Raw genomic sequence first — 26,438 nt, 5'->3', positions numbered from 1 at the left:
TCTTCCGGCGGGGCCGGTTCCCGCTCGCGGTGCGCAGGCGCAGAGGGCTCTTCCGGGAGGCGGGGATGCTGCGGCCGCTCTGCGGGCTGGGGCGGCTACCCGCCGGACCTGGTGCTGGCCCCTCCGTCCGGCTCGCTCGGGGCGCCGAGATGCCGAAGAAAGCTGGTGCGACCAATAAGGCCAGTGGCAGTGCCGTGGCGGTGAGACCGCGGGCGGCACAGGGTGCTCCCTGGGTCCCGGGCTCCTGCTGCCGCCGCCCCCGACGGTCCGCCCGCGCCTCGTGCTCGTGCAGCGCCGCCCGGCCGAGCTTCCTGAGGCTCCTCTCCGCCTCGCGACCCGCCGAGGGCGCACCGCCCCCCGCTCCTGCGCTCGGTCCGCGTCCCGGCGCTGGGCTGCCTGCCCCGCTCTGCGCTGGAGGCCCTTAGTGTGTCAGGGATGTGTGTCCCCTCCTGTCTCCGCAGCCCGCGCTCCTCGAGGGCAGGAACGTGCGTCCCTACTCATCTTTACGTTCCCTTTGCCTGCATCCCGCCCCAGGCCTTAGATCCTGTCTGTGGAATGAAAAGTGCCTAGCACAGCTTCTGTCGCATAGTAGGGCGTTCAGCATCACCGTCCCCCCTTCCTCTCCGCCCTCCCCGCAGATGCACGCGCAGACACTTCCAGCCACAGGTGTTCACAAACCTTTATTAGTTCGTGCCGCATGAGCTACAAAGATGAATAACAAATGGTCTCTGCCCCGAGGAACGGGAAATGCAGAGCACACGGTGGGAGCCAGCACGAGGTGCGGAAGCCAGAGTCGGGTCTTCCAAGGCAGGAAAGAACGCTTTGTGGGGTCCATGGGAAGGCTTCATGGAAGAATTGATTTGAGCCATGAAAGGTGTTGAGAAATCATTCTAGGTGGTCAGAAATTCCTGGACACGACTGATGAGCATCGTTTCTCTTGGTTAAGGGTGAAAGGGCGGTAGTGGAAGGGTCAAATGTGTGGGGAAATATTTTGTAACCTGTGAAGTTGTAGCGTGGTGGTCGTTGTCGTTTTAGGGTAAAAGCGAGAGCAAGAAACCAGAGACATCACTTCCTCCCTTAGGTCCTGTGGCAGCTGATCCTAAAGGTTGTGTCACCATAGCCATCCATGCCAAGCCTGGTTCCAGACAAAACGCTGTAACAGGTATGTCTGGACACTGAGGTGGGAGTCACGTATCAATCAGTGTCCCTCCACCCCGCCTCTGCCTGGTTCGCTGGAAGTTTACCCTGTGTGGTCGAGGGCATTTTCACACCTGCAGTTAGAGGCTTCTCCACTGTCGGACTCTAGATTCTAGTGTAAAGGTGTAAAGCCAGTGTTGAAGAGTGAATTTGTAATATTTAAAGCATACCAAGCTAGACTAAAAACTATTGAATCTTTTCCTTTTTAAAAAATATGGTATTTTGGGGCTGGCCCAGTGGCACAGCGGTTAAATTTGCACGTTCTGCTTTGGTGGCCTGGGGTTCACCAGTTCAGATCCCAGGTGCGGACATGGCACCACTCATCAAGCCATGCTGTGGTAGGCGTCCCACGTATAAAGTGGAGGAAGATGGGCACAGATGTTAGCTTAGGGCCAGTCTTCCTCAGCAAAACGAAAGAAAAAAAAAAAAGGAGGAAGATTGGCAGCAGATGTTAGCTCAGGGCTAATCTTCCTCAAAAAAAAAAGGGTATTTTAGAAATGACACATAGAGAAAATGTGTAGCCTAGATTATTTTTAGTTTGTCCTATTACAAACTGGAGACATTGGCCAGAGAAAGAAAGCAGAGACATCTCGGTCGAGTGTAATGACCGGTAGTCTGAGGAGGGAGAGAACACCTTAGCTCTGAGAGCCCCGACCAGCAACCTGTATGCACGTGTTTTAAATCACAGCAGAAACATTTCTGGGCCCAGTCCCTTCACCTGTCAGATGAGATCACTGGGTTAAGTCATTAGGCTTTCAGGCTATTCCCTGGAGCCCAGGAGCCTCCGGAATCTCTGAGGGGGCGAGGGAGGCCGCAGACAGGGCTCCCAAGTGGCTGTGTTCACATCTAAGTGCTGGGATTCCCGGGGAAATTAGGGTGGGGGGGATTCTGGGTGGGGAGAAAGTTTGAAAAACATTGATCTGAATTATCTTGAAGGTCTTTTTCACCTCTAAAGCTCTGTATTCCAATTAAAAAAAAATATTTTGAAAACAAGACCTCAGAATTGGGGCGCTGGGCCTGGTGTGTGCTAATGGCCATATTAGCTGGCCACAGCTCTGCCCTCCTTGGTCAGCATTTTCTAAGTGGTCCCTGTGGGCACTGTCTACTGTTGAACACCAAGTTTCATCAAATCTAAGATGCCATCAACCAGAAGGTACACGGCTATGTTATGTACCAGTAAGTAGGACAAAACCCATATGAACTAAACACTTTTCCATCTATTGTAGGACACATCTGGATTTCACAGATGATAGAATGTGAAAAACTGTATTTTAGAATCAGTGACAGGATAGGAGATTTGCTTTCCCCCCTCATTCCCGTGGCTCCTGCGGCCACGTCGTTTCCTCGGGTGAGGCCCAAGTGTGGGAGCCCGAGCAGCCGCAGCTGTGGCCCGCGCAAGCTCACTCGCACACTGCCCTGAGTAAATGCTCTCCCACGAGTGCAGTGCGGACTGCAGGCGGCGGCTTTTCATAAAGGCTGCACGGATGAGGGGCCCGCACCACTCTTCAAAAGCGACTCCTTGTCCCGGGATTTCAGAGTGTTGCAACTTTATTTTTGAATCCCATCATCACTTTCTAGCCATGTAACCTTGGGCACATTACTTCTCAATTCCAGTGTCCTCGTCGTAAAATGGAGATGATAATGGTATTAGTAGTTTCTTCCTAAAGTTGTTATGAGGGTTAAACCAGTTAATGTTTGTAGAGCACTAAAAACATGTCTGTGTGCCCTTGGGGTATGTAAGTGCTGTGTAAATGTTTAAGTAAATATTACACTTGAAAAACATTAAAGAGGCATTTCACGTAAGCGAGGAGTCTAGCCCAGTGTCCTCGTTCTCCTGATGAGGACACCTGGACGACCCCGAGAACCCCGTGAGCTGCCTCGGGGCCACTGCGGGATCAAGCCCAGCTCCTGACCCCCTCCTGGGCTCTGCCTGTTCCACTCTCCTTGGCTGCCAGCTGCCTGAATCCAGGACGCTGCCCAGCACTGTAGGCCCATCCTGGTCAGCAGGGTGGGTAAATAGCACTTTTCTTCGGATTTCTTTTCCGTGATGGTGGAGGCACAGTTATCATGTTTACGTTCCCTTAAGTGTGATCAGTTTAATCATTTCTTCATTCAGCGTTATTAACTGAAAACTGTGTGCCAGGCAAAGGCAAACGCTTGTACAGAACAGCCTCACTTCCTGAAGAACGCAGGGATCAAGTCCGCACTGTTTTCCTTGCAGATGTGACGGCTGAGGCTGTGAGTGTGGCCATTGCTGCGCCTCCGTCGGAAGGAGAGGCGAACGCGGAGCTCTGTCGCTACCTCTCCAAGGTCCTGGACCTCAGGAAGAGTGATGTGGTTTTGGATAAGGTGGGACTCTCTACGTCTTTGGTTATTACACATCAGTCATTATTTTTAAAAGACTGATTTTTTTCTTTTCCAAATAATTGAAAAGCCAGTTGTTTTTAACTCAGATTCATTTAATCACTAAAATCTGTGAATTCTTCCTAGTCTCCTTCATTCATACTGTCTCAATCCTTATTCAGACTGTCCATACTCTCATATTCCTTAGTTGCCACCATTTCCAGCATTTTCTCCCTTCTCAATTCATTCCTGTACCTGCTCTGTCAGATTAATCTTGCTCATCTCTTCCTTCAAGTCCTCACCATACTAAAAAATCTAAACTGGTTCCTGTTGATTGTCATGCCCATTAGTAAGTCCATCAACTATCTCTGGTCCCACATTATCCGTCCTCACCAGGAGCAGCTCAGTAGGAGAGAGAAAGCTCACATGAAGTCATTAATACCACAGGCCTGCAGTGGGGCGGGTCTGAGTCACTGGGGAATGGTTTCTAAAACACAGGCCCCTGGGCATTGCCCTCGACTTGATGGAAGCGAGTCTGCAGGCGTGAGATGCAGCCGCGTGCATGGTTCTTAAAGCTCTACTCGTTTTCTGGCGCTGCACTGTACAGCGCCCTCCAGGGGCCAGCGGGCACTCAGTCATTGATTATGGGCTGCACCTAAACATCCATCCGATCGGGGCCTCCCCTCAGCACCCCGCCTGGGGCAGGTCACTTCTAATTTTCTGCCAGCGCACATGCTTGGCATTTGCCTGGATGCACTTCCCACTCCGCTGCCTGTGCAGCTGCTCCCCAGCTAGATAAATCCCGGCTCAGATTGTACCTTCTTAAAGGATGTGTTTCCAAACAGATCCTTTTTAAACTTGTCGTAAGTGGTTGTGGAACTACAGCACTTGGATTTGTAGTTGCTTTTTGTTTGGAGTTTTCAGAAATGTGTAACAGTATAGAGAATAGCAATTTTTTCTATATTTGGAACTATTTTTATTTAAAGCTTATATAAAACTGCAATATTTGTTTTGGTAGTTTAAAAAACTTCCACTTTTAATTTAAACAAAAGAATTACTTGAAACCAGAATATTATATATCTGGACTCCCTAGTCATTTTGACATTTTAATACCCAGCTTTTATTATTACAGAAATTGATGTATGAAGGAAAAAACCCTGGAGAGTTGTAAAAGTTTGTAGTAAGGTGGAATCTAAGAGAGAGTCTTTGGCTAGACCAGATGACGAGGAGAAAGTGGCAGAGAAGCTGTCAGGACAGCTCCGGTCCCCTCACCCTCCCGGCGAGGGCTGCTGTCTCTAGCAGCGGGAGAAAGTTTAGTGTGTTGTCCTGACACTGTCTGTTCCTTTTGGTCCAGGGTGGTAAATCTCGTGAAAAAGTGGTGAAGCTTTTGGCCTCCACAACTCCAAATGAGATCTTGGAAAAATTAAAAAAGGAAGTCGAAAAAAAATAAAAGCAAGAAATGATAAGTGCATCCCTGAGGAACTTTTTAATTGCTGCTGATGAAAAAGCTGTTAAATAGGAAAATACCTTTAAATGCACAGAACATGGAGAAATAAGAACAGGACTCAAAAAAGTAGGAATTTTTGAAAGTACTGAACATTGACTATAGCTCCTAAAACCCCTGACCCCGAACAGCCTGGAACGCGTTACTCAGACTTCATCGCGTCACAGAATGACAGAGCGGAAGGGATGTCCAAGATGCCCTCTTTCAGCCCCGTTCGTTTCCTGATGGGGCTTCTGACGTCCAGAAGTGGAGAGACTCGTTCAGGATCACACTGTGCAAGATGGCAACTAGAACCCAGATCTCTCGACTCCTAGTTGAGTGCAGTTTATCCTGATTGTGGACTGCCTTCTAATCCAGTTTATAAGTGACAAGTCACACTGCTTTGTATTCTTTATATTTTAAAATGCTTACCTAAATGCAAAAATTTTTTCTGCGTCATTTTAAAGCTCTATTGAGCATTTTGTGAAAAAGTAAATAATAATCAAGACTTGTAATTTAATGTTAATTACCGTTTTTGAGAAGTCACCGAATGTTCTTCCTCCTTGGATGGTAATTGCAATCATCAAATCTAGTAGTTCTTATGCATCTCCAAAGATCCTTAGAAGAAAGAGGACCTGGAAGCTATTTTCAGTATTTGTAAAAGCCTATCAGAAATCATATCTAAGCTTCAAAAGCTAATAAATATCTTGTTTTAAATGTTCAGTGCAAATTATAGTGATTTGGTAAGGTGAATAATAACTTGGTTGCCTTGGTTGTCAGAAGAGCTAATGTGCAGTTGTGTGCTTTGTCTAAGTATATAAGAAAACGTATTGATAGACAAAATGTTTAAAAGTACAAAATCCACCAGAAGGACCCACAGTGACAATTCCTGATGGTGAAAGAGCTGGGGACACTCATCCATTCAGCTCTTACTCTGTTCATAGGAACCAAGGACAGGAAAAGTTAGGTCACTGTACACTGGACGGCAGAGCGCGGTGACGCTCAGCTGCCTTCTCTTCAGAGCCACTGGCCACACCACCTCGAGCTGTGCTTGTGTGACACAGTCATGGATAAGAACTTTCCCTGCTCTTTCGTCTCTGTCCCAGGATGTGCTCTCAAGGCGTTTGACTTGTGGTTTTCCCAGGGATCGCTGTTGGTCAGGATGCTTTTCTGGACAAGGAAGGGAAACCCAACTCGAGCCAGCTTGAAAAGTAAAGGGCTATGAGCTCATATGCCCGGCAAGCGCAGGAGCAGGGCTCACTCAGGACGGGTTTGATTCAGCAGCCCAGGGATGTCAGAAAGGACCCGACTCACGTTAGCAGTGCCAGCTTCCTCCTCAGGTCCGCTTCCTTTATGGAAGTAAAATTTAAGGCAGCAGTTCCAGGCTCCATGTCCACAGGTCACCCCCTCCAGGAGGGAAAACGGCTCCTCAAGAGCTGTGGTGTTTCTTTTCCAAAAGCTCTCATTGGCTTTATCTCAGACCAAGTGAGGTCACACGAAGTTTCCAAACCACCCCAATTGTCGGGGTGCCATGCTGTGACACCAGTTACCTACACCAGCGACTGGAGGAGGATTACCCTAACTGTTCTAGACTAATCAAGGCCCATCCTCGAGCTGGAGATGGGGCCAGCCTACTCAGAAAGCAAAGGAGTGGGTAGAGAAGTAGATCTCTGAACAAAAATTGAGAAAAGTTATGGAGAAAGGACTAGATGCTGGATAGGAATCAACAAATATCCATCACAGTAATCCACTTACTTCACTTTAAATGGCCATATTTTAACATAGGAACTTTATTGCCTGATTTTTTTTTTTTCAAGAAACAGACTTATCTCTTAATAAAGATACATCTCATGACACTGTCATCAGAAACTTGCTGGAGGTAGGAACTAGCTCAGGAGCTGTGTGCGAGGACAGGATTTCCCATTCCTCCTCAGCAAACGAGGAAGCCTTCAGCAGTCTAATGCCTTCTCGTCCCACACAGGGCCCTTCCCCACTAGTGAGCACCACCGCTAAGGCCTGGGCACCTCCATCTGCTGCGGAAGTTTAGTTAATGCGGCCTTGTTCAGCCGGCCTTTGTCTCCCAGGAATACTCAGGCAGGGCCAGTGACCTAGGACCAAGGACTCAGAATCGCCAACCCCGATAGCATTTGTCTAACATGATTCTAGCCTGCCCACCCCTGTTAATTTTAGGTGACTACCCGCTCGACAGTCTATAAAGTGACTTGATTACACCGCTTTTCTTGTCCTGTGCCGCAGGCCCAGCCTCAGGCAGCCCATGAATGAGGTCTGAAGGATACTCATCCAGCTCTGGTGACTGGTGTCATGGTGATACTCTAGCACTGCATCTGCCGTCTGTCACCCCCACCTGAATAAATGAGAAATTACTCCTGCAAAAATGATTTATGAGTAATTTATTAATAACTTGGGTGCCTACTATTGCCAGGCGCTGCTAGGTGCTTTGCCTACACTACACACTGACAGAACTGAGAAGCAAAAACCTGCTCACCCTTGCACAGAGGCCGGGACAGAGAACTAGGACTCCTGCCTCCTGGGGCCATTCCCCACTCCTTTGCCAGCTGGGGGAGGGCGAGAGGACCCGAGGATGAGGCTGGCACCTTTGCAGTGTTTCAAGTTCCAAACAGCTAAAAACTCAGCACCTTCAGGAGGCAGGTCCTTTCTGGACTGGGCGACCAGCACTTTGGCTCTTAGCAGAGTTCAGGATGTGGTCATGTGGTTCCTCGATGGTCATTTAGAATATAAAGTTTCGAACCCACGATGGCTCCCACTTCAGGTTTTCTTAGTGCACGCGACTAGAGGCTAAAATTTAAGCAGCTAGACTTCAATTTATATCCAAGAGGTGGCACCACAATGCCACAGCAGAAAGTCACAGAATTTGAAGGAACTGACTCTTCCTTCCTTTGAAGTAGGCTGTGCTCAGGCAATCCCTTCTGGAGCGCCAGACTCCCAGCGTCATGCACTCTGATCCTTCTTGTTAGGTCTTCTTGGAGCCTTCCTCAGGCCTCTCCCCTCAGGGGTGGGGTTAATGGCCCAGCACTCACCGGGGCCCAGGAGTGCAGGGCAGTGCTTCACTGCCGCCCACGCCGTCCTGAGTGCCTCTCCTCGTCCTGCAGCTTTCGGGAATCCCACTCAGGCAGTGTTTTTGAAACGGAATTAGGCTGGGCAGTTGGCAAGGAACTAATTTCTAAACAAGATGCCACTTTATCCACAGTGAAGAACACATCTGCCAAACAGACTGTGGTGGGATCCTCTAGGGAGTATGTTCTGTCCCTTTGGGAAATCTCTCCAAGAAGCCAGTCATCATCTGAAGGCCGCTTAGAGAGCTCGGGATCAGAGCCAGGGACACTAGGGGTCAGGGCCAGGGTGCTCTGCCCATCTGGAGTTCCCACTTCTGCTGCAGGGATGGGCCCGCTGTATCAGTCCCTCACCTGGGACAACACGACACTGATGCTTCAGAGCACAGCAGCTCCCTTTTCCCAGGCTCCAGGAAGACCACCTACTTCTGCCCACACAGGCCTCCTTCAGCCAAGCCTTATGATTCAATTGAGAAGGTTATCAGCATTTCATCATGCTACTCGAGCTGCCTGCCACAGGCTCCATGCAGGCCCCTTGATCCTAGAGTTTAGGCAGGGGGAATCCCCAAACTTGCAGCACAGCTTACAGAGCCCACGGTCATTCCTACATGAAACTCATCTCATGCAGGATGTGGTTTTACCATTGCAGTGGCTTCCATTGTTTCACAGCCTTAGTTTCCCCAGAGGTACCTCGGGGGGTCGGAGAATGAGGGAGTGAGTCAAGACAACCGAACTGCTTCCAAGCCTTTAGTCCTCTTCTAGAACTGTGCTGCCAACACAGGTGGCTACTGAGCACTTGAAATGTGGCTGATCAAGTTTAAAAATAAAAGCATCATAGAAATAAAGGCCATGTTAGAAACAACGCAACAGAGAAGAGGCTGAACACATGGCATGGAATTTAGATGGCAGGACAGAGAAAGGTGAGCAAAGAAAGGAAAATGACAGAAGTCAAACAAAGCAAAATCAACACATATATAATTGGCATCCTGAGGAAGAGAACAAAAAAAATGGAACAAAGATTTAAAGATATAATCAAAAAAATACTGAAGAAATAAAAGATGAATATAAGGAATAAAAAGTGCAGTGTCCCAGATGAAACACTGGCAAAGAATGATCAACGAGACACAACCTAGGAAAGTTCTCTCATTTCAAAAATAAAGCCTGTGGCCATCTAGACAAAAAGTAGAAGGGGCTGGCCCCGTGGCATAGTGGTTAAATTCACACACTCCACTTCGGCAGCCCAGAGTTCGCAGGTTCGGATCCCAGGTGTGGACCTATGCACCACTCATCAGGCCATGCTGTGGCAGCATCCCACATACAAAATAGAGGATTGCAATAGATGTTAGCTCAGCGACAATCTTCCTCAAACAAAAAGAGGAAAATAAGTAACATATGTTAGATCAGGGCCAGTCTTCCTCAGTGGGGAAAAAAAAGTTGAAGTCCTAGGGAAGGAGAGGGGAGACACATACACACATTCATGTTGCTGATGGGAATGTGAATTGCTACAGTGTTTTAGAAAATGTGACAGCATTTATTAAAATTAAAAAAACAGGTCTTTTAACCCAACTTTTGAGAATACCTCACAGAACACATAAAAATAAAAGCGCCAAAGAATATATGAACAAAAGCAATGCAGTATTGTTAGCAAGGGCAAAAAAGAGAAACTGTCTACCTATAGCAGAATAATCATATATCAATGGCAAATCCACATTACAGAATATTGTTATGAAAATTAAATCATTAGTTTTTAATCTATAGCTGCTGACTTGGAGTGATGTCTGTTATATTCTGTTGCATGAAAAAGGATAATATACATGTGTGTATCTATATAATATAACCTGACTTCAGTAAAAAGAGGAAAAATATATGTCTATCTAGTTTATGTGTGTGTGGGCATGGTGAGAGAGCAGCAGACACAGCAGACCTAATCACAGGATGGATGCAGATTCTTCATATTTGTACTGTTTGACTTTTTATATTTATCATTTTGTATACACACAACATATATAATGAAGGCAATTTTAAAATGAGAGAAACACACAAAAATGAACAAACTCTGGCCTTTAGCAATTAGAGCAGCTTTATTTACCTAATTCAGACAAAGAGGCTGGAGATCCCTTAGGGAGCTAAAGGCACTGGCAGTGGAAAAAACCATGAGATCATTCTCGCGTTGTCCCCTGAAGCTGTCCCAGGAGAAGACGTGAAACCCAGAGAACATCTCACTGGTAATTAATACATGGGCGCTCTGTGCCCCTCAGGGACAGGAAGGAAAACACCAACTGAATTAGCCCATCAGCCCAGAGATGCTGGTCAAAGCTCCGCCCGGCGCTACCCCACACTGCTGCTGGAAGCCCACGCCTCACGCTGCCCGGGCACCTAGCATGTGCCCACCAAGTGCAGTACTTGACGCAAGCGCTTTCACGTAATCCGGCCAGGGGGCAGGCTAGTCACAGACTAGCCGTCCTCTTCATTACCTGCTCCTCCCATACCATTCTGAGAATCTCGGAATCTGAGGGTATCATCCACAGCGCTCTCCACTTTCCAAGTCTCACGGCACTGCTCGCTCACTCCTCAGACGAGAATGTTTCTCCACACCCAGAGGCTCAGCAGTGCGGCAGCAGATGACGCTCCTCTTCTACTCTGGCGTATCCTGATACAGCGCAGCCAGACTGACTGAGACCCAGGCCGCCGGCTTCGCCAGGGCCCTTCTCTCCCAGAATATCCACACGTCAAGAGATCTCTGCTCCCATCCCTCTTTTCCCCAAAGCTGGCCCTAGTAGAGGTCAACCAGACTTCTAGAAAGGAGGAAATATTTGCTCTCAGGGCTACCCTGGAGTCGGTATAACCTCCTACTTAAATCTAGTTGTTGATCTGGCTCCATAATAATGTAATACAGCAGGAGACAGGAGAAATCTTTGTTTAGATGTTAGAGAATGTCACATCTGAGTATATCTGAATCCTGAAGTATTAATCTAAAAACTAACATCAATAAATCCTATTTACTCCTGTTGGTCTTAATCCCTTCTAAATTAAAAACTAGAGGATTGTAAAAGTATACGTTTCTAAGGAAACAAAGGAAAAATTCTCTGAGTGACCTATATAATTAGGTTTTTCACACAGAATTAACCAAAGTCTATTTAGCATTTCAAAGTCCCCATTTATATATATGTAATATATAGCAAATATGCTTCTTTGGTTAAAATATAAGATAGTCAAAGAAAAATCCCAAATAAGCTTTTCAGTGAATGGTTTATAATACCTCAGTTTGTCTACCGTTACCAACGTAAGCACTTTCCCAAGTAACACTTGCAGCTAACTGATGTTATTAAATAGTACTACGAGCCACCTCAAGCTGGAAGTATTTATTTCTTACATTTCCTAATGAAAAAGAATTCCCTTTCACTATAAACAATAGTGCTCATTAAAAGAAGTCAAAGGCCCAGGGAATAGATTTCCACACAAAGCCAAACCTGTTTGGACTGAGTCAAATGGAATAGAAAGTCTAGGAAGATTTTTAAGGTGTTAAAAAGCTGTATTTAGAAACAAAGAGTAGTGCTAATAAAGAGTTCAAAATGAGTAATATCAGTCACCTTCAGGGCAAAAGATCAGTTCCTTCCAGTTTAGTATTCTACACTTAAAACTGACATTTCATTACTCTTAATTCTATCATAAAATTCTGTATGTTCCTTTAGGCAAATAAAGTAGAAAGGGAAAATGGCATCCTGTCTGTTGAGCACTGTCTTATAAGGAACGCAGCTCTGGAAACCAAAGCCTTGCTAGAAATCTCACCGGATGTCTTTTTCCCGTATGATTTCAAGAACCCAGAAACTTCTGAGACCAGTGATCCATGGTTATCACACTTTGGATAACCTCAAATCCTCCTCACACTCAGGGAACAAAGAAAGCAAGTTCTGTATCTCAAGTCCCCAGGAAGCTGGTCTCAAAAGGACATTCATCTGATGTGTTCCATAATCAACATTCAACATCTTAACGGCAGTGCCAATTTCCAAACAGCAAAGGCTACTTATTTTAGCTCAGCTTTCACAGAAACGTTCTTCCGTATCTGAAGTGTTTGTTATTTTCTGAAGGATTTAATTTCTCCTTTTGCTAATTCATGTACTAATTCACATAAGAATCACAAATCTTTAATTCCGAGTCTCCTGCCCTACCTCATCTCAGTCACCCTGCATCCTTTACACCAACAGTATGTTCTGCAACTTACCAAATACTCCTTCCCACTGATTCAAAAAATGTTTATACAGCACCACTTATGGGCCACTGAGGGGTTAATGGTCACAAGCTCTAGTTTCTACTCTCAAGCTCTGGTAAGTTGGTCATTTATCTTTATGGCAATCCTGTAAGAACAGCAGGGTGGGTATTATCCCCATTTTTACAGGTGAGCAAAAAAGCTCAGAGTCTAAGTGATTTTCCAAGGTCACATACCTTGCAAGGACAGGACTGGACACCAGGACTCCTTATGCTTAATGCTATATAGTATCACAACAGACTATTTGAGATTAATTCCATTTGACACTATTTTAATTCTTTCTTCTCACTCTTAAATTATCCTTAAGTTTTTTTGATGTTGCTTTCTGTCTCTCCCACATGAAGCAGAAACCATGTGTTTTATTTCCTCCTGGTTTTTTTTTTTCTTTTTTTTTGAGGAAGATTAGCCCTAACTACTGCCAATCCTCCTCTTTTTGCTGAGGAGGACTGGCCCTGAGCTAACATCCATGCCCATCTTCCTCTACTTTATATGTGGGACGCCTGCCACAGCATGGCTTTTGCCAAGCAGTGCCATGTCCACACCTGGGATCTGAACTGGCAAACCCGGACCGCCGAGAAGCAGAACGTGCGAACCTAACCACTGTGTTACCGGGCCGGCCCCTTCCTCCTGGTTTTACACATACAGAGGCAGTCTGATGGTGACTGCTGTTTAAAAAAAAGGGAAAGAAAAACCACCACTACACAGATTACTCATGCAGAACGCAGAAATAAGTCATGATAAAAGAACTCTTACCATATTTTCAAGCAAGGCTGATACAGTAGGGTACATGTAGCCTGAGTATCAGTGTTAAAATAGTTAAATACTGTGGGAAAATAATCTTTCTTCTGAGGTTCCTGAGATGGACCCTTCACTCCAACCCTATTCCGTGGACCCACAGATCTCCCTAATTAGTGCCAAGAGCTGACAGAGCAGAGGGCCCCCAGGATCCTGTTCTAACGCTCCAGTCAGCTACTCCCAACTGGTCAGTGCCTGTGTTTTATCAATTGAAAGCTATTTTTAATAATCCATCTGCTTTCAGAGAAGATCTTGGGGTGCAGTCAGGCCATTCTTAGTTCTCTAGGCCAAGTATTAGTAGCATCAAGACCTACCTTTATGTAACAGCACTGGCTTACTGCCTATTGACGTAATTAGAGGGGTACAGGGAAAACCCTTATCTTATTGTTTAAATTCTATTTACTTCTCAGTGTGGCTACCTAGTTTATTAATTAGATCCTTTACAATAAAATAGTTACCTGAAAGGATGGCTCTTCAGGAAGTGGGGGTGGAGGGGAGAGCTGGATCCAGAACATGGAGAAGTCAACCTCAACGGCCTAGGTGGGAATGCTAAGAGAGAAGGCAGATTTAGGAAGCTGCCTTTTAATTCCCTTGCCTTATGATGAAACTTGTACTCTTAATATTACTCTTAAACTAAATGAACCATTTTCAACAGATATGAAGGACAGAGTAATAGAAATCAAAAAGCTCATCTCCCCACATTAATGAATGGGCTAATTGCCAAAACTTGACAGAGAAATTGCTTAATCTTACAAGTATTTTATTTGAATAATCTTACAAGTATTTTATTTGAATAAAACCACTGTAATGGCCATTAAAATGATCTGAAATATAATGATCACTCTGAAAGGAAGTTACAGCATTACTGTATTTACAGAATAGGAAGCAGCAAAGGTGCACATTTGGAAGTGAACAGAACATTGTGAAATCAACCCACATTAAATACCATAAAAATAAGCAGAGTCAAAATGCAGCATCATTTACACGATTGAAAAGGAAAGGGGAAACATTACAGTTAAACTTTTGTATAACATATGGATTTTGACCTGCTACGTTTCTAAGTTGGCAAAAAGCCTTAGAGTTTGTACAAAATGACTGCATGCCCTAATCCCACCCAGCACTAGACCAAGACACTGAAGCTGAGAGCGACTCCTTCCTCATTTTACGGCTTCACTCTTGATGTCCCTCTAAAAAGAGACCAAAGGATTGTGGGGCTGACTCAGACCTATACAGTAAGTAAGTACACAGCACCAGCGTCACATAACAAAACAGCCCAAAGAAATACACCATAATCGTTCCACCCTCCGCCTGCTGATGTCATGTACATTACAAGTAAGCACAGTTGTGCATTCAGGAGTCGACCATACCAACCTCTCTAAGATTTTAGGAATGAGCACATTCAAGTATATGGATACTTCCTTATCTTACAAAGTAAAAGCAAGCGTTTTCTATTTTAAAGTTTTTATTTCTGTGTAAAACAGAACTCCTGGAGGTCAAACAAGTCATGAAACAAATAATCTGAGGTAGAGGTCAAGCAATATAAGCCACAACCTTTTTAGGGGAGTATTTATTCTGGGCAACTATCACATCTCTCTAGTAAGATCTAATTTTTTTTTAAAAGTCTCAAGTTCCAAAAAATTAATAATCCACTCTCTGAAATGAAGCTGTAAAACTATGGCCAACAGAAGACACGCGCACACCGGCATCACGTTAACATAGTAAGTGGCTGTACTGCAAGCTGCTGACACTCCTATCAGTAGTAGCCGTACGGAGGCCGCTGGTTATAACCACAGTGTCCATACTGGTGGGGGTAATACGGTTCTTGTCTGTGCTGCGGGTAATTGTTACCCCAGGATCGTCCATGCCACTGATTGGATCGATTGTCACTTGGCCACCCCCGTCTGCCATCCCTACCTCTAAACTGTCTGTTATCTTGCAACCTACAACAACAAAACAAAAAGATTTTTATATTTCTCTTTAAAAAAAAACAGATGACAAATCTACCTCAGTGCATTTTATTTCTCAATTGAATACTCAGTAAACAAGAGAGTAATAAATGTTTTTCTCTACAGAATGTTACAGCACCAGTTATTCAAAACTTTCCTAGTATTTAAGTCATTCTCCCAGTATGATACCAGATACACTTACAGAGAAGGAGGCAGACTGCAACACCAAAACCAAAACGACAGGACAGTTTGGAAGCAAACGGAGATCTGTTCAGTTGTACAAAAGCAGTAATTTATTCTTTCTATTTTGAATTATTAAATAGAAGTAACCTCCATTGTATAAACTTCTTTCTAAAGTGAAACCAGAAACAATACCTTCTTTATGGAATTTAACACAAAGTTTTGTAGAAGACTCTGGGCTTTGAAAGTATGTTTCCAAAGAAAATGAAACAGTCCACAGAAAGAATATTTTTTAAAAAACATTAAAACACACAACTGAACAGCAAGGAAAAAATATATGGTGCTGACAAAATATTAAAGCAAATATTCAGGAGCTGCTTACTCGGCAGGCACTGTTCCAGGCACCAAGCACACCCACTGAGGAGAGCACTGGCCCTGCCTCGCCGGTCTGTGGGCTAGTGACGAGGGCCACACTCTCCCAGCCCAGCCAGCTGCATGTCTCCCTCTGGAGAGATACGTACCGGTTGCCTCGATTCCTGTGGCTCCCACCAGCTCTGCTGTTCCATTCCTCAACAATTGGAGGGGACTCAGGAGGGCGTTTCAGGTACTCCTGGTACTCTTTGTCATCTTCTGTGAATCTACTGGCAAACATCTCTTCAAAACTTGGAACAGCTTCAGAAGTGTCAGTCATTCTGAAATTCTTACAGTTTTTAATATCTATTAGAATTTTTTTTAAAAAAAGAGCACTATCTTATCAGACGGTGAAAAACCAAGAAGCGAACAGGCAGGGCATTCATAAAAGTCTGTGTGTACTTTTAAATTTAAGACAGATTTTAGACATTCAATTTAGTACCTTGATTTCTGTCATATAGGCTTTGTGCTAACTAGGAGCCGGATACAAAGATAAACACTACATCATGGACCCTGCGCCTACAGAGTGCTCAGTCTAGCAGGAGAGACGGGCACGGCGTAAATACGAAGGGAGGAGCAGTGAACATCAGGAAATGAAGCTGGAAAAGCAGGCAGGGGTCAAACTGACAAACTTTGTGTCCAATGCAAACAACTTTGCACTTTTTCTGGTAGGAGATGGGTTGTCGTAGGTGGTTTAAGCAGGGAGGTCTCCAGAGCAAATTTACTATTTAGAAGGATCACCTTCCAACAGAGGAGAAAATAGGTAAGTGAGATTAGACTAAAAGCAGATTACTGCAATAACGTAGGTGACACGCTGAGGGCTTAATCTGAGGCAGTGATTCTGAGAACAATTTTAAAAGAATTCCAGGAGGAACTAACCACTAACTAGACGCTGGGGGCAGGGGGCTAAAGGAAAACTCCCAGGCTTCTGGCCACATGACTGGACAGGCTATGGTGCCATAAGAACTACAGGAAGAAGGGTGGGCGAGGACACACACACAGTTTGAAGTCAGCTATGGTATGTACATTCACATGGAGAGTCAGTTAACTAGTGTTTGGGACTGAAAACTAGGCTGAAGACGAATATGGGAGACAGCAGCAATTCTGTTGGTGGTGAATGCCGTGAGAATGGATGAGATTCCTCAGAAAGACTGTGCAATAAGAAGAGTAGCAAGAAACAGAATCTGGGGGGCCGGCCCCATGGCCGAGAGGTTAAGTTTGCACGCTCTGCTTCGGCAGCCCAGGGTTCTCCGGTTCGGATCCTGGGCACAGACCACACACCTTTCGTCAAGCTGTGCTGTGGTGTCCCACACAGAAGAACTAGAATGACCTACAACTAGGATACACAACTATGTACTGGGGCTTTGGGAGGGTGAAAAAAAAAAAAAAGAGGAAGCTTGGCAAGATGTTACCTAAGCGCCAGAAAAAAAGAAACAGAATCCTGGAGAATATCAAAATATAAAGAAGTTGAAGGGGCCGGCCCCGTGGCTGAGTTGTGAAGTTCCCGGCACTCCACTTTGGGGTCCCGGGTTCACGGGTTTGGATCCTGGGTGCAGTCCTACTCCGCTCATCAACCATGATGTGGAGGCATCCCATGTACAAAAAAGAGAGGAACACTGGCACAGATGTTAGCTCAGGGCTAATCTTCCTTAAGGAAAAAGAAGAGGAGGATTGGCAATGGATGTTAGCTCAGGGCGAATCTTCTTCACACACAAAAAAAGAAGTTGAAGATGAAGGGATAAGAAGAGAACACACAGATAGATAAGAAGCAGAGATTATCATAGAAGGCAAGAGAATAAAGACTGAATGGCTGTCAGTGTTGAATGGTACAGTGGTAGAAACAACCAAGAAGAGAAAATTAATTGGATTTAGCCATTAAGAGGTGACTCTTTTAGAGTGGCAGGGATTTGAAGCAGGACAGCAATTAATTGAGAAGCAACTGGAAAGTAAAGAAGTAGAAATCTACACTGCTTATAAACTAAGTTTTCAAGAAGCATGGCTGAACAGGAGAAAAAAGACAGGGCAGTACCTAAGGAGTTACTAGAAGATTATCTCTTATTTTTCCCAGGAGAAAATACCTAAGGGTGTTTATAGGAAAAGAAAAAAGGAGCGAACAAAAAAGAGAAAGAATGAAAATACGGAACATGACAATAGAAAGGTATTTAAAAGTTTTTATTTTTATTCTTTTATTTTTTCCTTTTTCTCCCCAAAGCCCCCCGGTACATAGTTGTGTATTTTTAGTTGTGGGTCATTCTGGTTGTGGCATGTGGGACGCCGCCTCAGTGTGGCCTGATGAGCAGTGCCATGTCCGCACCCAGGATCCGAACTGGCGAAACCCTGGGCTGCCGCAGAGGAGTGTGCGAACTTAACCACTTAACCATGGGGCCAGCCCCTAGAAAGGTATTTAAATACACAGCTACAACAGTCTAGGGTAACTACTACACTGGTATCCAACGTATTCTTATTCCAGAAACTGTGACAAAGGAAAAATAAATACTGTAGATATTGTCTAATGGCTCTAAAAACTGAAATCTGTATCAGCTGGGTTTTCCAGGCCATCTATGGATTCACTCAAATAGTACTTGTTCACCCACATTCTCAGAGCCCTCCACCTCTCGGAAAAGATTTGGCTTAGGCTGCAGAAGGCCTAATCCTTGAGAAACCACAGCAAATACCGGTGGCAGGCGACCAGCCTCAACACGGCTACCCACAGTGGGGCCGCGGCGCCCAGGAGGGAGCTGACATCTTTTCATCTTCACCCAAGACCTAGAAGCCAGCCGTGGAGTATTCCGTGGGTAGCCCCCACTTCCCAGTCTTCCTTGACCAAGTTCTGGTCAGTATTCGCATCCCCTGCCTCTCCTAACCCAAACCCCATCTTCCTGCTCTTTGCCCCAAGACTCCTGAAAGCCGTTTTATGGTTTGGGGCATATGTGATATCGCGCTAAAACTTTAAAATCAAATCTCTCCCTCTTATCGGACATCCTGAAATTATTTTTCTTCCTGTATTACTTCAGTTTATAGTCATAAGTTTCTGACAAAGAGAGGTGATGTTGGAAGACAGCTTCTCCCTTAGTTTGTCTTTTCTCCAAATCCCGCAAAACAAATACAAATATTTTAACATTTATAATAGTGCCCTCATCCCAACAAAATTAAACCAAGATTACTGTTTGGATGCAAGAAGCAGCACATAGACGTCTTCCCTTTTAGGCTGCTGCTCTCTAGAGCGCGCGCCTCACTAAATACCAGACTTTCAACGCGTCTGGGATCGGCAAACTGACGCCACATTCTTAAATCCAAGGTATGATTCAAAATAAATCCAGCTAATTAAACTCGTGCCTGGATTTCTGTAGGAATCACAGAAACCACTAGAAAGATGACCCACATCTAACCAGACGGGCAGTAAAAGTCCCAGGGCAAGGCGAACGCGCCACCCTATTTTCACGTTCCCCCACGACCCCCTCCAGACCATCTTCATCATCACTCAGGAGAAGAAAATTTAAACAGAATTTTAACGGACCCAAGCTTTACTTACCTCAGGGATTTGAGGCAGCTGCACCGTTTAACGTTCAGGCTGTTTCGATCTGTGGGAGGGGAAAAAGAAAAACAAAAACAACTTGGCTCCCTCGAAGGAAACCCTGAAAAGGGGTGCGGGTTCGGGGGCGGCCATTAGGGCCTCCGTCAACGAAGGGGCTGGAGTAACAGTGCCCTGCAGACTTCCAACGCCCACTGCAGAGAGGAGCCCGAGCTCGAGGAGCCAGCGAAGGGCCAGAAGATGCTCCAAGGCCAGTCCTCCGGGCCTCGGCCCCAGCAGCCGCTCTCGCGCGGACTAGGCCGGCGCCGCTCCGCCGAGAGGAGGCCCTGCCGTTCACGTCAGTCCTCGCACACCGCCCAGAGGCGGCGACAGCTCCACTCCCGTCCCCGGCCCCTCCGCCCCAGCAGGCAAGAGACAGGCCGCGAGGGGTAGCGGCGCCAGGCTCGCCCAGGAGCCCAGACCGGAAGCGCCCCTCCCCACGCCGCGCGGCCCCCCGGCCCCTCCTCCGCGCCGCCCACAGCGGGCGACTCGCAGGCCAAGGGCTGCGTCGCTCCGGCGCGGGCCCGACTCCGCCGGCCAAACAGGCAAGAAACACACCCACCTGCGGCCCACCAGGCGGCCCTACACCCCGCGCTCCGCTCCGGCGCTCCCGGTAACCGACTCACTTCCGCCAGAAGCCGACGACCACCTGACTTCCGCTTCCGGCCGGAAAAGGCGGAGGTGGACCTGTCAACTCTCGCGAGGTCTAAGGCTCGCCTTGTGGTTTTGGCCCAGTGCTTCGACCGCTAGTGCGACGCGCGAAGCTCGCCAGGTGTGGTCACGTGGCGGGCTGCGGGCGACGAGGCCCTCCCTGCGCTTTCAGCCTGCCTGGTGACTGGGCGGGAACGGACGGCGCCCTATAGTAAGCCCCTTCGGGAGCCGGGGACGGGTCGGGACGGAAGTTCTGGAAATAGGCAAAGCAGGGAGGGAAAGGCCGCTCCCGGCCGCGTGCCCCCAGGTCTGTGCAGCGCGAGGAGAGCGCGGCCTGCAAGAGCCGGCGCGCGTGGATGACTTCCGCCGCGCAGGGATGACCCGTCGCGCTGCACCTTGCACTCCCGCGCGGACGAACCTCGGCGGTGAGGTCGCCGTAGTGCGCTGTGTGTGTGTCTGTGCCGGAACACACCCGCCGTCTGCTCCAGCTTACGCCGTTGGGCCCGGCTACCTCCAGGAGTCTTGGCTGTTTCTTCTTGGATGTTCTGCAGGTGTATAAACGCTGAATATGCCAAACATCACCTGCCCCCTCCCTCCCAAATTGCTTTCCACACTCTGCCCTCTTTTTGTTGATATTACCACCAGTTTCCAGCCTGGAAACATCGATGTCTGTATTTAATGCCATTTATTTCTTTTACTTGCTCCCGTCACTTGACAAGTTCTGCCCCCATTACCTCTGCATTCATTTTGGCGTCCATCCTCTCTCCTTACTCTTGCCGCCCCCAATCAAATTTCTCATTATCATTCCCTGAACAGTGGAAATGCAGTACCTTTCTCTTTGATGCCCTTCCTCTAGCATCACTCCACCACTCGCCCAGCTTACGTAGAAGTGCTGTAGGTTTAGTCATTTTCAAGCACAGCTGTGATCGAAAATCTTCGCTGGCTTCCTGTTGTCTGTAGATTAAAGGCCAAGTTTATTAACTTGTATTCAAAACTCTGACTTAGTTTTCTGCCATCCCCCTTTTGTTCTCCCTTTGTCCGTGGCAAACCAGACCATGTGAGGCACTTTGTGCATGAACTATGCATTACCTTTCTAAAGATTGTTCCTGTCTCTTTCTGCTTGGAATACCCTTCCCTCCTCGTCTTTTCAATTCTTCCCCCCTTTTTTTTTTTGAGGAAGATTAGCCCTGAGCTAACATCCACCACCAATCCTCCTCATTTTGCTGAGGCAGACTGGCCCTGAGCTAACATCCATGCCCATCTTCCTCTACTTTGTACGTGGGACGCCTGCCACAGCGTGGCTTTCCAAACGGTGCCATGTCCACACCCAGGATCCGAACTGGCGAACCCCGGCCACCGAAGTGGAAGGTGCACACTTAACTGCTGCGCCACTGGGCCGGTCCCTATATTCTTCCCATTCTTTAAAGCCAAACAAAGTGACGTCTCCATCTAGAAATAATTTTTCTTTCTACTGAATGTCCATCATACTTTCTGAACCATTCTTCGTGTATTTATTCAGTTATTACTGCTTTCTAATTTTGAACTAAAATTATTTATGTAAAGTCTTCCCCCTACTAGACTACAAACAGACCTTTATCTGATTCATTTCTGCATTCTGGAGTGGGTGACAGTGTGCTTTGTATAAAGTAAGCACTCAGTAAGTGTGGAATGAATGATGGAACTACGAATGTCCCAAGCCATGTTTTAGAAACATTAACCTAGCAAAAGTATGTAGGACGGTATGGATGGCGATATAGGATAGTCTTGATGTTGGGTAGTCAAGATGAGAGTGGAAAGACCAAGGTTGCAATAAGTGAATAGTACTATCCTTAGTAACTGCGTGGATGATGGGAGAAAAGGATTAGGAGGAATCAGAGGAGACTCCAATTCTTTAAGCCTGGGAAATTGGGACTGAAAAGGGATAGCCATAGGGTGAGTTGGTTTTAAAGCAAAAATGAGCTCTGAGCTCAAAAAGATTTGTAGAATTTGAGATGGTAGTGAACTATCCAAAAGAAGATTTTTAGGGGTTGTTAGGAATACAGGACTAAAGCTGAGGAAAGAGAGGCTGTGCCTAAATATGTAAATATGTGAGTCATCCATGAAGAAACAACCGTTGAAATAATCAGTGTATATGATCTTTCCAAAGGAGAAAGTATTTATAGAGAAGAGCAGAAGGCCAAGGCCTACGCCTCAGGAAATACCCATATTTAGGAGGCAGGAACAGGAAATATAAACTTGAAGAGGAGATTAGAATAAATACATGGGTAACAATGTAACATTTGAAAAGCTCAGAAAAATGCTTCTTCACCTGGTATCAGGAGTCAGGGAGGATATTTGGGAAAAGGAGGGTCGTTAAAGGTCAGCTCGCTTGTTCCTTATGATTTTATTTTGGCGTTAGTTCTAGGCAAGGAGGACTTACACAGAAAAGAGTATATTTCTTTTCTTTAAATTAATAAATGACACTTAGGAGCTCCTAGGCTTCTGAGAGTTTTCTGTGAAAAGTTCTAAGTGTTCCAGCCAATTTTCAAGTGAAACTATTTATGCCCATAATGTCTTCTCATATTCTGATATCAGTTATTTTATCTCACTTTCTGGCATCACTAGGAAATAATCTGTTCCATGAAAGGGAATTTTCCAGATAACTGACACTTAGTCTTTAAGCACCAAAATGTTTTTATTGGAACCACCTTTGATGGAAATGTGCATAAAATGTAGTACTGATTTCTCTGCCATAACCAGAGTATATGAGCCATAATTTAGTCTTTGCTTGGCAACTAAAAGTCATTGTTATAGCATCAATTAATATATTCTGCTAGATGTAATAATGTCCTTGGGCCTGTTGATATTCATGGAAAAGATTGCCTTTTGTTAGTTGATTTGAGTGGCTCTGTTATTAGTGTTAAATCTCAGTGTTTTATCTTCTAGCAATTTTGTAAATTAACCTAATTTTACCCATCATTTTAAGCCTCACCTTTACCTGGTGATCTGGAGGCAAAACATACCAGCGGAAGTCCCTGGGGAATCCTGACATTGAAAGAGCCCTGCTGTCAGAGGCCCTGAGTGGCTTTGGATGATGACCATTTTAAAGATGATGAAACTGAGGCTCAGGAGATTATATAATTTATTCGAGGGTGCAGCCGGTAAGTGGCAGGGCAGGATTTGGATTAAATCTGTGATACGTCAAAAAGCCTTGCTTTTCCTCATTGAAACACTGTTCTCTCCTTTGCATTCCCTGCTCCACAAATCTCGAGCCACATTAAACCGCTCGGCTGCAGCAGCACTGCCCCGTCTCTTCCAGGACGTGGTTGCTGTGAGCCCTGGAAGGCGGAGCTCTGCCCCTGCAACCTCCCCAAGACTGAGCTCCACAAGGTACCTGTTTCCTCACATTGCTCACCTTTAAAAAAAAAAAACTCTTGAAGGTGCATGTCATGGGCATAACCCGAGTGCTATGGCTGGTCCCTAGCAAAATTTAGGAAGGCTGGGTGAGTGAGCTCCTGGTTTCTTCCTTAAAGAGCCAGGACTCATAAGATAGCAAATTCTCTAAACAGAAGAAAGGTATTCTGAAGATGCTGGGCAGACAGGAAATGGGACCGTTACCCACTACACTCTAGTGTACCACTTACCATGTTTTGCCTTGTATTATGGTTCATCGAATACATAAAATCACAACATGGAAGCATTGAAAAGGATTTTCTGGTTGAATGCTCTTTTTTTTTTTTTTTTTTTTTTTTTTAAAGGTAACGCCCCAGGAGACGAAATGACTTCTCCAAGGTCACAGAATTGACCAGTGGCAAAACTGGAACTATAACCTTCAGGCGTTCTTCTTTGGTTTAACAGACATTTTTTGCGTACCTATTAGATGTCAGGCACTGTTGTAGGCCCTGAAAACATCAGTAAGGATAAAAGGCCTGCCCTCCTGGAGCTTACATTCTAGTGGAGGAGATAGACAATAAAAACACTGAATACAAATAAGGCTATGAAGAATAATTAGGGGCTGGCCCCAGGGCCGAGTAGTTAAGTTTGTTCACTCTGCTTCAGCGGCCCAGGTTTTCACAGGTTCGAATCCTGGGTGCGGACATGGCACCGCTCATCAAGCCATGCTGAGGTGGCGTCCCACATGCCACAACTAGAAGGACCCACAACTAAAATACGCAACTGTGTACTGGAGGGATTTGGGGAGAAAAAGCAGGAAAAAAAAAGAAGATTGGCAACAGTTGTTAGCTCAGGTGCCAATCTGTTAAAAAAAAAAAAAGAATTAAGTCAAGGGGACAGAGGGCAACGGGCTGCTGCTTTGGATAGCATTGTCAGGGAATGTGTGAGTGTATAGTTTTCATCTCAGCTCATTTCCTTATAAGGCAGAGCCCCTCACCCTTTCTCCTCCTGTCAGGAATGTATAAATTGAATACTCGGTTTATTTTTAATGTCCGTTTCCTTCATAAGTGAGTAGATGAATATCTGTGTCATATCTGGGACAAGACAGGCGTCGCTGAGTTTGTAGTTCCTAGACTGTGCCCAGTGGCAAAACTGAACTTCTGTGCCTGTGGCTGGAGTTGGAATTACAGACTCCCAAATGTTCCGGTCCTCCTATCGTGTTGTTCAAACCACCCTCCCTTTCTCACCCTCACACCCCACCCCATCCACAAACACACTGACCATCTTCCACAGAGCCAAGCACATGGATGGATCTCAATAAATAAGTTCCCAAACAAGAATTGAAAAATGACAGCCTTCCACTCACTTTTTCTGATCTGGGCACTTCTCATCACATTCCCCTGCCCTGATTTTATCTTCTGCAAAATGGGAATAATAGTCCTTGCTTCTTCCCTGCTTCGTGAGGTTGTTGCAAGAATTAGTTATTACACATATAAAGTGCTTTAGGCTCAAGTGAGGAAAGACGCTATGTAAATGCTAATGATAATTAGAGCTATTATATGTTAATTCGGTGTTTATTCTCTGAGAAGACATTTCAAGCTATATGAGGCATTGGTTTAGATTCACGTCTGTACTCCTGTAGCTTTAATTGCATGGAATTGTTTTGATGAGATATTACGAAACCTCAATCCACTTCTCCATCTTGGCGTCATCCTGCCACGGAAGGAGCCGTTTGTGTAGGAACCTTTCTCAGGAGAGTTCAGGAAGCAAGCCAGTGCTGGTTGCAAGTTTGTTCACTGCTCTACCATAGAAGCTGATCAATATCATTGAGGAAATCACAGAAGAAGGAAAGATGAGCAATCTTGGGGAAGAAAAAGCTGTGAATTGGGCTTAAGGGGTTGGACTGAAATCTTTTCCAGTTCTAAAATCTGTGACTGTGATACAAAGGTGTTTTCTCACCTTTTTCTTAATGTTTGTTTTGTGAATAATGGCACAGACTATGTTTAAGTGGAAGTGGTTTGGGATGAAGTTGTACAATATCTGCCTGTTTCTATTCCATTTGACAGGGCCCATCCAAGGCCAATGATGCCTCTAACCTTTGGTATCCTCCCTTCATTTTCTATGGCCAGTGTCTCTGGATGCTCCGTTGGCTAGCTCTGGTCATTTACTTCAGCATCTTGGTCCTACCTACCTCTTCATCAGATATGTGTGTTACACTTAGAAGAGACCTTGGAAATGTACACAGAGACCAAGGGGTTGTCCAGAGTTCCCTCTCAGCCACCCCTTGCCCCTTGCTACCATGTTCTCTCCTCCAGGTAGTTTCCAGAATTTCTTTCATTGAAGTGATAATCACAGTTTGAGTGTTATGAGCATTTTCTAAGCACTCACAAGTGGTGTGAGTAAGCATCCTTCTCTGAGGGTGAGCTTCTGCTGTCTTGCCCATTTTAAGAAGGCGCGTCTTCTGAGTCTCAGTCCACGGCCTTGGCAAGCTTACTGTCCTTGGTGACAGGGGGCCTGTTCTGCCCTTGTGTGAAGCCAGCCTTGCCTTGTAATCTTTCAAAAGAAAGGCACAAGAAGCCCCATTTTAAAATGTGTTCAACTAATGCAAGTATCTTCAGTATAATTGAGTGTAACATAGGGAATAGAAAGAGCACCAGGCACAGAGTCAAGAAACTTGAGTTAAAATCTTACTCCCTGTGGGGTGTCATGCAAGTCTTCACCTCTCTGGGCCTTAGTTTTCTCACTTTGTTTCTTAGGTGGCAGGTAAAATTGAGGCTCCAGCATGCATGCCCTTGGCTCCCCAATCCCGTGCCTATGGTTGCACCTCTTCCTGCCCCTTTCACCTTTTGTCTCTCTGTCTCCTGCTCCTGCTGTGTCTTTGGTCAGTGCGCCCCATGCCCTTCTGCACGTTGCTCCTGCAGGTGTTCCTTCTCTCTTCTCCGTTTTCCGCTCGCCCTGTCACTAGCTCTGCCCCCTCCCCCCCCAAGCCATGTCAACTTGCTCAAGTTTCTCTGGTCTCAAAACAGAGCCGATACCTGCCCTCAGTGCTGTGTCCTCCTCTGAATATCGCGGTGTCCTTTCCTACCCGCAGTAGGACACTGCTCTCCCGTCTCTACTCACTGCAGTCGGG

General features: G+C 45.9%; 1 protein-coding gene and 1 long non-coding RNA gene across 2 annotated transcripts; both read left to right on the top strand.

The window, feature by feature from the left end:
* The first annotated feature begins 64 nt into the window (after nt 1-64).
* On the top strand, nt 65-7,810 carry C2H15orf40 (chromosome 2 C15orf40 homolog). The gene is made up of 4 exons (XM_046655265.1): nt 65-200; nt 1,036-1,162; nt 3,419-3,546; nt 7,280-7,810. Exons 1-4 carry the CDS (start codon nt 66-68, stop codon nt 7,304-7,306), a joined length of 417 nt encoding a protein of 138 aa, XP_046511221.1. The 5' UTR covers nt 65; the 3' UTR covers nt 7,307-7,810.
* A 12,198-nt stretch (nt 7,811-20,008) lies between these two features.
* On the top strand, nt 20,009-23,970 carry LOC124236333 (uncharacterized). Its single transcript, XR_006887693.1, has 4 exons — nt 20,009-20,147; nt 22,902-23,076; nt 23,235-23,305; nt 23,674-23,970. It is a non-coding gene; the product is annotated as an uncharacterized LOC124236333 (long non-coding RNA).
* Nucleotides 23,971-26,438: the final 2,468 nt, after the last annotated feature.

Source organism: Equus quagga, chromosome 2 (assembly GCF_021613505.1).
Source record: "Equus quagga isolate Etosha38 chromosome 2, UCLA_HA_Equagga_1.0, whole genome shotgun sequence".
Taxonomy (NCBI): domain Eukaryota; kingdom Metazoa; phylum Chordata; class Mammalia; order Perissodactyla; family Equidae; genus Equus; species Equus quagga.
This window is presented reverse-complemented; position numbering and strand designations above follow the sequence as displayed.

What these genes read in the sequence shown, in the direction of transcription:
- C2H15orf40 (XM_046655265.1), top strand. Translation starts at nt 66, where the DNA reads ATGCTGCGGCCGCTCTGCGGGCTGGGGCGGCTACCCGCCGGACCTGGT. An exon ending in CCAGTGGCAGTGCCGTGGCG is followed by an intron (nt 201 to 1,035) that starts GTGAGACCGCGG and finishes TTGTCGTTTTAG; the next exon opens with GGTAAAAGCGAGAGCAAGAA. An exon ending in CAGACAAAACGCTGTAACAG is followed by an intron (nt 1,163 to 3,418) that starts GTATGTCTGGAC and finishes TTTTCCTTGCAG; the next exon opens with ATGTGACGGCTGAGGCTGTG.